Below are 13,357 nucleotides of genomic sequence, written 5' to 3' on the forward strand. Positions count from 1 at the left end.
CTTTAAGGCAAATGACTGGTAATTGTTGATTTTGTTTAGATATGCCAAATTGTAATTATATTAAGTGATTATTTGTCGGACTATATATTATTATTTCAATTGTATATGCACGTTCATAGCAACAAAAATGACGAGGGGGAATACAGTTAGAAAAAAAATGTTTTATGATATTAAAGAGGCGTGGTTTACTTCATAGGCTGTGTACCTGTGTTATCACATTATCTGGGTCACATGACAAGGATAGAACCAAAAGATGTACCCTGGGATTCATTCAAAACTTTAATTTGTTAAAAAAAAAGTAATGAATATATATATATATATATTTATTTATTTATTTTTTTTATTTGACTGAGACAATTAATTGTACAGTTACAGTACAGTTAATTGTTCCAGCTCTACTGGTTGGCTTGGTGATCTTGTTTGCTGTTGAGCAGTCAATCTCCTGCATACAGTATCTGTACCCTGTACGCTCATTAGAAGCCCTCGCTGTTTGTTAAGCATGGATGAACTGTGGCAGCATGCTGGAACTTCACCTATTAACACTTCCTCTGTCAGTCACACTTTGTTTTCTATTGAACTAACAACACAGTGTCAATGTCAACCAATTTGCATAAAAGGAAAACACAGTTCACACTTTCACATGGTGTTGCATTGATTAATGAGGCAGAGTTGGTAGATGCTAATTTCAAAAACAGATTCAAAGATGGTGTAGCAACTCTTCCAACTCTTCTTCTGCTTAATCAATTTACAATTAAGGTATTTTGTGTATGTTCTTAATAATAGAACATACATAATAATACTAATTCAGCAGAAGAAGAGGTCGAAGTATTTTGCGTCCCTAATAACATGGATCATTTTGGTCTTTTTGAGAAATGCAAAGCAAAGACACAAAAGCAGAGGACAAAGGTACAAAGACAGTTTGGGCATTTTGTACTTGCTTGAACTGAACACAGCAGTTACACCATCTGGTGTACAGAAGCCTTTCTTTAAAACTGGGCAACTTCACCACCCGTCCATCAATCATTCAAGTGCTACACACGCGCAATCCTGTACAGACGCGTGCCAAGCTCTCACACAAAGATACAAATATGCTTGCTAATCTCTTTCACCTAGTCCAACACACACTCACTTGTTGTCACTGGTTTAAGCAATGACAGATCAGGTCACCTACGGAGAGAATGATAAGCATGCAAACTAACACGGAAACAAACACTTTCAAAAACACACACAAAACAACCCCCTGGAATCAATCACTAGCTGAGCGTCTGCAGCAACTCATTTTCCAGGGGCCATCTCGCTCTCTCTCTGTCTCTCTCTGTCTCTCTCTCTCTCTGACATTTTCCAAGACATTAAAAACCACCGAGTCTTGACAGGAACTGAGACCAGATGACAGAGTTGTATTCTGCGTTGACAAAACCTGACAGGTTGGACCATAGAATCTACCAGGAAAACACACACACACACACACACACACACACACACACACACACACACACACACACACACACACACACGGGAGATGTAAATGCTGCACTCAAAAGTCTACTATGTTGTACCATTCTTATAGGGTATGTGTAATTGATTAGAAGGTTCATCCCATACAGTGCCTGTACGATCAAGCTGTCAGGAAAAAAATAAATAATAATAATTCACTGCAGACTCTCAACACCCTCTCTTTCCTGAATTTGAACTTCTGCCATCAGGAAGAAGATCCCATGTGCCGAGATTTAAAAACAAACAGACTTAAGTTATCGTTTATCAAGCTGCTGAACTCCAATAGTAAATCTTAGAACGACAGAGCAAAAGTGCAATAAATACACCAGCACTTTTTGGACTTCGCACTTTAATTTTTACAGTAGATTACAGATTGTAGCACTATGCCCAAGACAAATTTCCCCTCGGGGACAATAAAGTGTATTCTATTCTATATAATACTGAGCACCAATACCAGTCTTAGCGTAGCAACATAGCATGGCATCAGACTGAGATTGATCCAAAAACTCACATAAATCTCCATGTTAAAGTCAGCAGCAGTTGGAGGAGTACCACAAGCCAAAGGTAAATGAGTTCCAACAAAAGACATGTCTATCTTACCTATTGTGCGTGGCATCATGCCCTGTCGTGGCATCAAGTTGTCATCAAGGCCCTCCAGGCCACCGTACAAAGAGTGGGAGATCCGGCGCTCGTGGTCATCCAGGGAGGTGTTCATAGTCTGCTGGCTGCCCCCCAGCGGGCTCCCTGGGCTCCCCTGAATGAGGAGGCAGGTGATTTTAGAATAATGATTGGATTTACTCAATCTTTGTTCTTTCATAGTCAAGTAAATATGAAGATGATCCCTTCTTTGGCTGTGTACTGTATGGTATTCTCTCTGATTATGTTCATAAAACAGACATTATATACTGTTCTAAGCTGTTCTGGAAACAGCAACAGTTAGCCAAAGCTAACTTTTATCATATCTCTTTCGAAAAATTGATTTGTGAAGCCCTTTGAGAAGCATTTTGGTTAATAAATATAAATAACCATGAGTGGGAAATGAATGAATGTGCTGTGCCTTTTTTACAGTTAGAACAAAATGTCTGTGATCTATACATAATCTAAGCTAAACAATACTGGATGGACACACAGGGGCTCCTATTCATGCTAATGCTAGCAGTGTGGTAACCATGATAAATGAGCATGGATTTCCAATAGGCTGTTAAGCCACAGGCTGTTAGCGAGCTAGCACTCCCCCACCACAGGGGATGGTTAGCTTGCTAGCATCTTGACATTTCCCTCAGGAGCCATGATGACACATTCTTGTTTGCTGGACAAATGGACCATTTGCTGGCCCCTGGCCCATAAACGCACATCCACTGCCTGGGAAGGTGTGCTTGTGTGTGTCTTGGCCCTCATCGTTTGTCCACTGGTTAGTTAACTGTATTGATTTGCTGCAGTCTCTGCATTTATGATGACAGCTCTTGCCAAAAGGATAACAATCATTGGCGGCATCGCATAACGAGCGATAACACTGGAGTCAATGCTGGAGCCAAATCACCCCGATCAACGCTACGCTGGGATTCCATTTTGGCAGAAGCTCTTTGGCCAATGAGCCGTTCAGCTCACTACATTGTTGAGGTGCTGTAATAACCACCGCCCAATGGACTTGGATGTAAACAAACAAGTCCAGTTTACAGGAGAGTACTTGTGTGGATTCATTAGGAGGCTGGCAGAAGCGCGAGGTGTAGTGAATGGAGTACATGTATAATTTAGCGTAAAATTGAATACTCCAGTAAGGGACAAGTTGGAGGTGAGAAAAAAAATCGGATGCATTGTGACTTTTTTTGCGACAATTTTTAAAATCGATTATTTTCCCTAGAATCGCTTGTAGGAATTACATTTTTTTTCATTTTTACCAATGATTCACCTAAATATTTTGTGTTAATATGGCACCGCTGACGGCGATTACATCATATCTGTTTCCAGCTAAACAGACCGGAAGCAGAAAATGCAGAAATTCCACGTTATATTCTTCTTTACAAAGTAAATAAATGTCAGACTGACTGACGTGATGTGCATTCTTCTTAGAAAACAATCAGTTATTAGAAATGTCTCATCATATATTGTCTCTAGAAGTGTATTATTCAACAAATGAAAAGAAAATAGGTAAACTATTGAATTCCAGTACTTACGTATCGTGAAAGAATCAATCGGGACAAAAGCATACCGTCCAATCCCTGGTACAAGCAATTCAAAATGTTTCTTAAGTGCTTAAGTAAATGTACTTAGTGCGACCAACGCTATAAGGGGGTAGTCAAAGGTTTAACACTAACTTCTGATCAGACCAACATCTTATATATAATAAAATCTGACCATTTACTGGACAAATGAAATGGCACGATTCACAGCTAACGGAACCAATCAGACCTTCACACGGCTGCAACCAATCTTCGGCGGAAACAAGTGTGTTTCTAGCCTCGCCATATGGTGCTGTGACTGCTGGCGTGCGGATGCTCTTGCCTCTCAATGAGATAGTTAATGAATTAGCCAACTGACGGGGTCGAGGTCCAATGCCTCAGTGATAGCTGAGGGGATTCGCCATACTGACGGCGCATCGACAAATCACACTGCAGCCTATCGCATATTCAGGATGATAATTGAGCTCCGGGAAGGTCTCGATCCCATCGGGTTGCCGACGGTGATGAGGAAGTCAGCTGCTCTGGGTTCACTGTGTTTCTATGGGGATGGAGGAAGGAATGGGGGCAATAGGGCTTGTGATTTTATGCAAAGGCAAACATTTGAGATTGATTTGAGATTGGCTGTCAAGGGATGGAGACATGGCGAGGAAAGTAAATTCAGGATTATTTGCCATATGTCAGTAGGGTATGACAATATGTCAAATTAAGCAACAACTTTCACCTCATAGTAACTAGGTATTATTTTAACAAATATCTGATGGACAGCTGGTTATGAGTTATACAGAATATACAGTATAGGGACTCTAAATCAGCTCAGAGCAGGTCTCTTGGAGTATGAGTGTATTGAATTGTTGTTTTCCTCCTCAGTGTCTTGGACACTATTTCTTATAAATAGCCAGATACTTGGCGAGCCTTAGGCCATGCCTTCGGCTCTGCGTGTAAGCAGAGATTGACGAGACTCCAAGCGCTCTAATTTTATTCATCCACCAATGCGGTCTGTTAAGTCTCATTGCTTTGACATGGCCGCAACACACACATGCACGCAGGGTATCTGGTTGCAAACGAACACACAGAAAGATCCTTGCAAATACATGCATACATGCATAAGCAGGATGTACAAAAGCACAAACTACACACTCGTGTGTGTGCAGACAAAGACGTGTGTATGTACACACACAATGACACACACACACACAATGACACACACACACACACACATACACACACACACACACACACACACACACACACACACACAAAACACACCTCCAGGCTTAGCCTCTGCTTTCAATTACCAGACGGGCCAAGGGGAAATCAAAACTTTGACACACCAGGTTGGAAAAGGAGAGTGGGGAAGCCAGGCAGTGCCAGAGGCGTACACATGCACACAGACGTGCGCGCCCATACAGACACACAGCAGCGGTGCACAGACTCAGCCTCGGCTTTCAAGCAGGCGACAGGCCAAGATGTACAGAGAATGTAAAAACATGACATTGAGGGGAGAAAAAAAAAAGAAGTTGTGTAGCTCAGTTCGCAGCCATGGTTTTTTCTTTTCTCCAGCTGCCTACAGGGAGGTGAGCGTGCGTGGGAGGGGTTGGTGAACTTCTATGACCTGAATACTTACTTTTATTTCATGAAACGACTCATTGCTGCTCATGAGGGTATTTCCTAATGATTTGCTTTGGGTGTATTGTACATTTACAGTATCACAGAAAGGGTCCTATTAAAGCGGTGCCTGATGACTCCACGTTCACAAAAGTGTCTTTATTTAGGACAGCCGTGTCAGATGAGTTCCATTTTAATTTTTTACAGGAAACACACACACACACACACACACACACAAACTTAAACAGGATCACAAACATCCCTAGTCCGTATCATTGGATCAATTAAATATGTGGCATCCGTAATGGCAATATTGAAATAGAGTAGGCAGGATCAGGGGCGTAGCACAAAATTCTGGGCCCTGTAGAAAGGCATTTTCTATGGGCCCCTCCCCGCATCTACAGCTATTCATTCTAGTATCTTTTTGGGCCCTGGGTACTCAGTCCCCTTTCCCCCCCCAGTCCGACGCCCCTGGGCAGCCACAATGTGTTTCAAAATGTCCATTTCATTTATCTCAAACTCTCACGTCTTCAAAAGTTCTTGACCAAACTGCAATCTGGAAATCCCAGATCAGCTGGTAAAGACAAATCTGAGCAGTAACTGTCAATGAAAGCAATCCCCCCCCCATTTTACTCAATAACTAATGTTAACATGTCCTTGTGACACAATGTCAGCGAGCACTTTGTACTATGGATTCTTCAAGACAAGTAATAAATTCAAGAATGTGAACATATCAATTTTACATTTTATGTTACATTTTTCCATCGGCAGTCCAGACTGTAGCAGTCTTGTTACACCAGAATAAAAAGACTCATCATTTGAAATGTGAAGCTGCACTTCAGCTTTATGTGACTGAAATTGTTATACATAAAGTAAAATAATATGGCCCAATTTGATCCTTTCTCTCTCAGTCTTGACAGTCTCTCATTTGGACTCTGTCTTGACTTGGACTCGGTCTTGACTCGGTCTCGACTAGTCCTGGTCTTGGACTTGACTCATTCAAAATAAGACCATTTTAGTGGTTAGTGGTTTAAACCATTACAACGCAGTACAACTCAATTTTATGTGGGTTTTATTTTCATATTTTCATTTTGTAAAATATATTTGACATTTATTTATTGAAGAGGAATAACCCCTTGAGATGAACGATCTCGTTTTCGAGGGGGTCCTCGAGTCCAGATACAGAAATTAACATTGACCTTACAGCGGCAGTCAAACAGAAGAAAGGAAAAAAAAAAAAAAAAAAAAAAACAATAAAAAACAACAGCTTACTTTACGATAATGGTAAGTGCAAAAATATATAATACATAACTCATACAGACAAGACATTCACTCATACAAGACTCTCCAAAGGTTGCTCACTCTTCCCTCAACAAAGTAAACACATGAAATATATATGTACCGAAACACACATCTAGACACCAGTAAACACGTATGCACACATAAATGTAAGAGATTAATGCACCAAGCTTAAAATAGGTTTCATTAGTGGCCACCAATAATGCTCCAGCATCTGTCCTGACCTGTGCACTCAAACCAGCACATAGATCTAAAAAAATAAAAATAAATAAATTAAAAGCAATTGCATGTATTTTGAAGATGTTGAGCTAGGGCATTTTTAAACATTGGAAAGGAAATCAAAGAGCGAATTGAAATTGGAAGGTTAGTCCACTCATAAGGTGTAATTGAAATGCATATCTTCCTATTTCTTTGTTGATTTGAGGAATAAGAAAATAGATTTGGTTATTGTGTCGCAAGTTATAAAATGAGCTGAATAAGATTAGATATTGTTTTAAATAAGAAGGATAGTCCATATAAATGCATTTAAAAATAAATTGTAACCAATGAAAACGCCTTCTATCTGGTAGGGTCAGCCAGGACAGTTGATGGTACATTTCACAATGATGTGTTCTGTAGGGGCAGCGGAGAATAAATCTACACAGGCTATTGTAGGCAGTGTTAAGAGACTGAAGGCACGAGGCTGTAGAATTTTGGTATACGATATCGGCATAATCCAAAATTGGCAGTAAAAGTTGAGAAACAATTCTTTTTCTAACAGGAAAATTAAAACAGTTAATTGATTGGTATAAAATTCTAAATGAGCAGTTGAGCTTATTAGTTATATTATGTACATGAGTGCTAAAAGAAAGATCAGAGTCAAGCCAAAGGCCAAGATACTTGACCTGCCTAGTAGGATTTATGGGAGTTTGATCAAGAAATGTAATTTTTAGTGAATTTTCAAATGAAAGATTTGGCTTTTTTTGAAAAAGCATTAAATATGATTTTGATTTATTAAGTAGAAGCTTGTTGGCCAATAGCCACCGCTGGACGGAATCAAAACCATTTTGTAATGTAGTGCTGATGTCATAAATATTAGGTTTGGAACAATAAATGACCGTGTCATCAGCATAAAGTTGGATATTACATTCAGTGCAGCTACGCGGAAGATCATTGATAAATATCGAAAAAAGTAAAGGCCCGAGAGAGGAACCTTGAGGAATTCCTCTGTCAATACCAGTGAAATTACAGATGCTGCCCTCAAAGGACACACACTGACGACAATTGTGTAAATAAGAATTGAACCAAAGCAAAGAAGAAGTAGACAGACCAACAGAATACAATTTGTCTAAGAGTAGATAATGATCAACTAAGTCAAATGCTTTAGTAAGATCTAAAAATAATGCACCTGTACACATACGATTATCAAAACTTGAAAACACATCATTGGTAAATTTAAGAAGTGCTGTAGTAGTAGAAAAATGTTTTCTGAATCCAGATTGGCATTGAGTTAATAGGTTATTGTCAGATAAATAAGTCGATAATTGGAAAAAGATTATTTTCTCAAAAACTTTCACAACACTATTGATAATTGAGATGGGTCTGTAGTTAATAATATTTTCAGGATCGCCACCCTTGTGAAGTGGGATAACTTTGGCACATTTCCAGGCTAAAGGAAATTTACAAGAAGAGAACGAAAGGTTGAAAAGTGAAGCCAATGGCACTGCTAGTACATGAGATCCAATTTTAATGAACTTATTCTCGATGCCATCTGGACCAGCACCACTGATAGAGGACAGTTCACTTATGGCCCTTTGCACATCAGCTGGGCTAAAAAAGAAAAAAAAAAAAGAACTGCCTGGCTGGATACAAGGGGCCAGATCAGGTTGAAAAGTAGAAATCTGTACTTGTGGTGCTAGGGAAAAATGCAAACTAAAAGCATTAAGCAATGGTAGCTGGATCATCTATACTTTCATTATTCAGGTTCAAATTAGTTGTATCCCGCCCAGATCTCCCAAGTACATTATTAACCTGTTTCTAGAATCGTCATGGGATTTTAAAATCATTCGTAAGACAATTTCTGAAATAAAAAATAAGCAGTGTATTTTGTACATCGAAATTTGTACCAAGCTCTATCCCTCTGTTTAAAGAGATTAATAAGGTCTCCATTTACCCATGGTAAGTGACTACCTTTAACTTTAACTGTGGTCCAAGGAGCATGCTTATTAATAACATTCTGAAGCTCAGTATATAGAAAATTCCATGCATCATCAATAAATGGAATTAGATTGAGCCTGTTCCAATTAATTTGTTGCAAAATGTATCTAATGATGCTGCTGCACCTCCAGGTCTCAGCAAAGGCAGCTGGAAGTAAAATGCTATCATTATACATTACCAAAACTATGAAAAAATGACTATAAGGTGTATCTAGATGCCGTTGTTATATATAGCCCATGTGATGCGAGGTGTTACGATCATGCAGACTGCAACTATGACATTATTCAGGTTAGGTGATCAGAAAAATCTGTTGAAATGGCAATTTCCTTTCAGAGTACTATATTAATCTGACTAATTTTAAAATCCGGGGCTTTAAAATTATTTTTTGGATAACCAGCCAACATGGCTAGTAGAGTTACCAGCTAGATTTTCTCCTAACTAACTTTACTAATTAATTTCAGCTCGTCTGTTTTTTTTCCATGCCGTTCCATTCGGCTCCTCCTTCAGTGTAGCTGCTAATCGATACCATACACGCTATGCACGTAGCCAACGGTTTTTGACACGCCACAACATAGTGTTAATGGATAATGGAAATTTAGGATTAGTACTACAAGCAGTGTTGCCAGATAATCAGTACGTTTCCAAGCCAAACATACACAAAACCGCCCAAATTTCTTGGCGGAAAAGGCTATCTACATAGCTATCGCCGACTTGATCCTACTCAGACATACTGTATATCCAAAATGTTGTCCCTACTCTTCTGAGAACAGTTAAAATGGCAAGAATTCACAGCCACACACTGGTCTCAATCCAATCCGGCTTTCATTTTTGTTTCCTCACCTCATTTCTTTTGGCCACTCGTCTGGCCACAATGAGCTGGATCATCCCGCGTTTGTTGCCTTCCGTTGACATGGACTTGCGTAGCGTCTCCATGGCGTCCTGGTTGGTTTTGCCCAATAGCGACTCCCCATTCACAGCAATCAACTGGTCATTCACTCGAAGCCGGCCGTCCTATTGGTGAGCAAGAAAAGTGTTTCTTTTGGTGTTTAAACTCCTAACTGTACACAGAATGGAGGCTGTGATTTTCCAACTACCAAACAGCACATGTGTGATAAATGAAAAGCAGCCATATCTCCCAGTTTAACAATAACCTTTATCTCATCAGACTAACAGTCTCACTCACAGACAGTATCCTGTTTCTATGATCTAATCTTTTACAGAGAAGTGTGCTTTACAGCCCATTATTATGTTCTGTCAACACAAGCTGGTTTGTGGGAAAAACAATTAAGTCGAAAGTCTATTGAAATTGACTGCAGCAGCGCAGCACTACAGACAGCAACAGAAAATAGCGCATTTTGTGTTAATAGGTTTTTATCACCGATGAAGCTTTTCTTTGTACTGTAGTTGCTGAGGAACAGAAAAGTCATTTTACTTCACTTTCCTTGCTAAGGACATATGGAGGGATTTTAAATATTGACTCAGTTGGATGTACCCAATTTGTTGCATGACATCGGTCTCTTATTCTGTCACTTTCTGACAGATTGTCCGCAGATATCAGAAAGTTACACTTAATGCCTTCTATGACCTTTTACGTGTGTGTGTGTGTGTGTGTGTGTGTGTGTGTGTGTGTGTGTCTTTGTGTGCAGGTTACACAAGTTATACAGACACGGTGTTGGGTTTATCTAGAATATGTAAGAGCGAAGCTCACTATAAAAGGATAAGCAGAGATAAGCATTTTGTCTTCTATGAAGCTTCTAATTCCACTGCTGAATGAATCCACTTATAGTGGCTGCAAAACAAATACAGAACATGTTTAAGTTGATATTAAAGCTGTTTTTGGCACTTTATTTCTGGCATTGTTGGGCAAAAATTCCATAATAATCTTTCAGCATATTATAATTCAAGTGGTCTGAGAGAAAACTAGACTTCTGCAGCTGCTCCTGGCTCTGTATTCAGGCTTAAAGAAAATCTAGTCCTTACAGGAGACTTTGGTCAATCACAGGTCATTTCAGGGAAAGAGCGTTCCTATTGGCTGTTCTGTGCATGCATTGCCCTTGTGACAAAGTGACAAAGCTTTGTACTCACTGCAGTTTTAAGACCTATTGTTTTAGTAGGTGTTAAGATGTTCTATAAAGCCTGGTATTTCTGCATCTGCATACACTGTCTCACGGATCCTAAACTTTGGGTGAGTGCCACTCTGTAAGAACAAAATACCTATAAATAGAAACTATTCACTAATTTATATACAGAACATGGTTTCCAGGACTGATATAATCTTACCATAATCAACTGGTTTTAGAGGTCCCACAGTCAAGGTACAAATTGTGGGGTGATCGCGCCTTCACAGTTGCTGCCCTGAGAATTTGGAACCTGACATTTGCACTATTGCAGATGTAGCTCTTTTTAGATCCAAACTTATTCATTTTTGTTAGTTATGTTTTATTCTTGTACTAAACGCTATATAAATAAATGTTGATTGATTGATTGATTGATTACCTCAAGCTAGTTAAAAAAAGGTTTCTTAGAAGAATAAGACCCCACTTTTAAATCTTTCTTTTCATTTCCACTCAAAGCCTCTATTAATAACCGCAGACTGTATCGTACCTTGCAGGCTGCCCCTCCATTAATGATGGATTTGACGAAAATGCCCAGGTCAGCGTGGTTCTCCTTTGAGCGATTGCCTTTGACGCTGACACCCAACCCAGCTGAACCGGAGTCGCTAAGGGGGATCTCAAAGGTCAGGAACTCTCTGGTCCCGTCTGGAGTCAGGACCAACTCGTCCTCCTCGCTCTTCTGGAAGAGGGGGAACAAAGAAAAACACAGGGAGAGTCAGATTCTAGACTTTCACAGCAAAACAAACCTACTGTATCTTGAATAACATAAAATATCATAATTAATAACCCAACCCAGCAACAGCAGATCACAGATCCATTTAAAAACAGTTCAAAGCTCTTATACCATAACATGCATGCATTTATTCCAGCCAGAAGCAATACAACAAAAGCTCCTTCAGCCTTGCCATGCTTTCCCCATGTTCCTGTGGTTAACCAAAGGGTAGTCTATATCCACGACGTTCCACTTCCGGGATTGCTCCGGTGCCACCGGAAATTCCGCCGGATCTCTCTCTTCTCGGCCGGATGTCAGTCAATTTCCGCTTTCTTTGTGTTGTAATTTTAAACTCTGGTGGATTTAGTGGCTTCAGTTTTCAGTGATTTCAGCGTTGGTGATTATTTTCCATTACAACGTTTCACTGTTGACGTCATCATATGCCAATTCAGTAGACAACCCGGTAGACAGTTCGCCCAACCCTAAGCTGGACGTAATGTAGTCGACTGAACCGCCAACCATGCAACGAGTCAGTGGACAACCCGCTCTACCTCCTGAGCCACAGCCGCCAATTAAACACTTGTTTGTGTGCCATGTACAGTAAAAGCAAGGCATAAAGCCAAATTTATGCAGATTAAGAGCTTGTACTGTGAAGCAGCCAAGAATAGAAACTGTTGATTTAAAAATATTGGTCTCATTTCATATCTGTACATCTGTCAGGACATTTTTGCCGGTAACATTATAATATATTATTGAGTGCATACTGACTCACTGTTACTCATACCTAGTGTTTAAACAAAAATAATTTGAAACGGATTCGGAAAATCTTGTAATGCCCAATAACAAATGTTATGGATTATAGTTGGATTAAAAATGCTCTATTGAATGTTCTATTGTTTTTATCCCAAGTCTCTGTCCTTCAGTATTACATACCCAACTTTAACCCCAGGCAGTCATAATGTTGATGTTAAGCCTAAACCCAAGTTCTAAACTTATTTCAGCCCATAAGAATAAACACACTACACTAAAAATGTCTTTATTTCAAAGGTCTAAAACTCAAAGAGTTTAGAAAGAAACACACACTGCCCAAAGAACAAATTCATACATGTTATGCACCTGGATCGTGATACTGAGTGCGTCACACAGGCAGTAAACTTCCCAATAACCCCGCATGAACACAGCAGCCTAATTGGCATGCTGAGTGCTCTCTCTCTCTCTCTCTCTCTCTCTCTCTCTCTCTCTACAACAGGTGCTTCTATCACTCTTTCTCCATATTCATTTTCCCTCTCTCTTCCAGCTCAACAATAAAAAGCTATTCTCTCTTGCTTGTTATTTGACAGCTGTCCTCTGAATAGATGGGTGCGTGCACACTCACGCCTGGCAATTATTGTGCACGCCTAATGAATTCAATCATCGGGCTCGGTGTCAGCATGTCATTAGCTCCCTTTGTTTGCTGGGAGAGAGATGGAATTGCTCTGGGTTGAATGGAGGAGGGAGAAAGAGGGATGGAGGGAAAGGCAAAGTGGGGAGAAGGTGGGGGGAGACAGAAGAGGAGAAGAAGGGCAAAATGAGGATGTATGGGGTAGGAAGGAATGAAGGAAGGGCAAGCATGGAGAGCACTGTCAGGGTGTCTGCATGTTTTAGAAAGACAAATGAATGCTAACTAACTAAAAACAAAGAAGGAAAAACAGCCAATTTGATATCAGACACAGCTTATGGGAAATGCTGAGGAGGAATAATAACACGTAAGACAACAA

General features: G+C 39.9%; 1 protein-coding gene across 14 annotated transcripts in view; it reads right to left on the reverse strand.

The window, feature by feature from the left end:
* The window catches only part of pard3ab (par-3 family cell polarity regulator alpha, b), a 354,566-nt gene that overhangs the window by 122,776 nt on the left and 218,433 nt on the right, over window positions 1–13,357 (reverse strand). For all 14 annotated transcript variants that reach the window (XR_004898393.1, XM_036005563.1, XM_036005564.1 and 11 more), the window contains 3 exons: window positions 11,379–11,567; window positions 9,615–9,785; window positions 2,095–2,248 (listed from right to left, as the gene is read on the reverse strand). Coding sequence is in view for 13 of the 14 variants with exons in the window: in XM_036005563.1 (XP_035861456.1) it covers window positions 2,095–2,248; window positions 9,615–9,785; window positions 11,379–11,567 (514 nt within the window). In the remaining variant the exon portion in view is untranslated. The remainder of the gene's footprint in view (window positions 1–2,094; window positions 2,249–9,614; window positions 9,786–11,378; window positions 11,568–13,357) is intronic.

Source organism: Sander lucioperca, chromosome 9 (genome assembly GCF_008315115.2).
Source record: "Sander lucioperca isolate FBNREF2018 chromosome 9, SLUC_FBN_1.2, whole genome shotgun sequence".
NCBI classification, from domain to species: Eukaryota; Metazoa; Chordata; class Actinopteri; order Perciformes; family Percidae; genus Sander; species Sander lucioperca.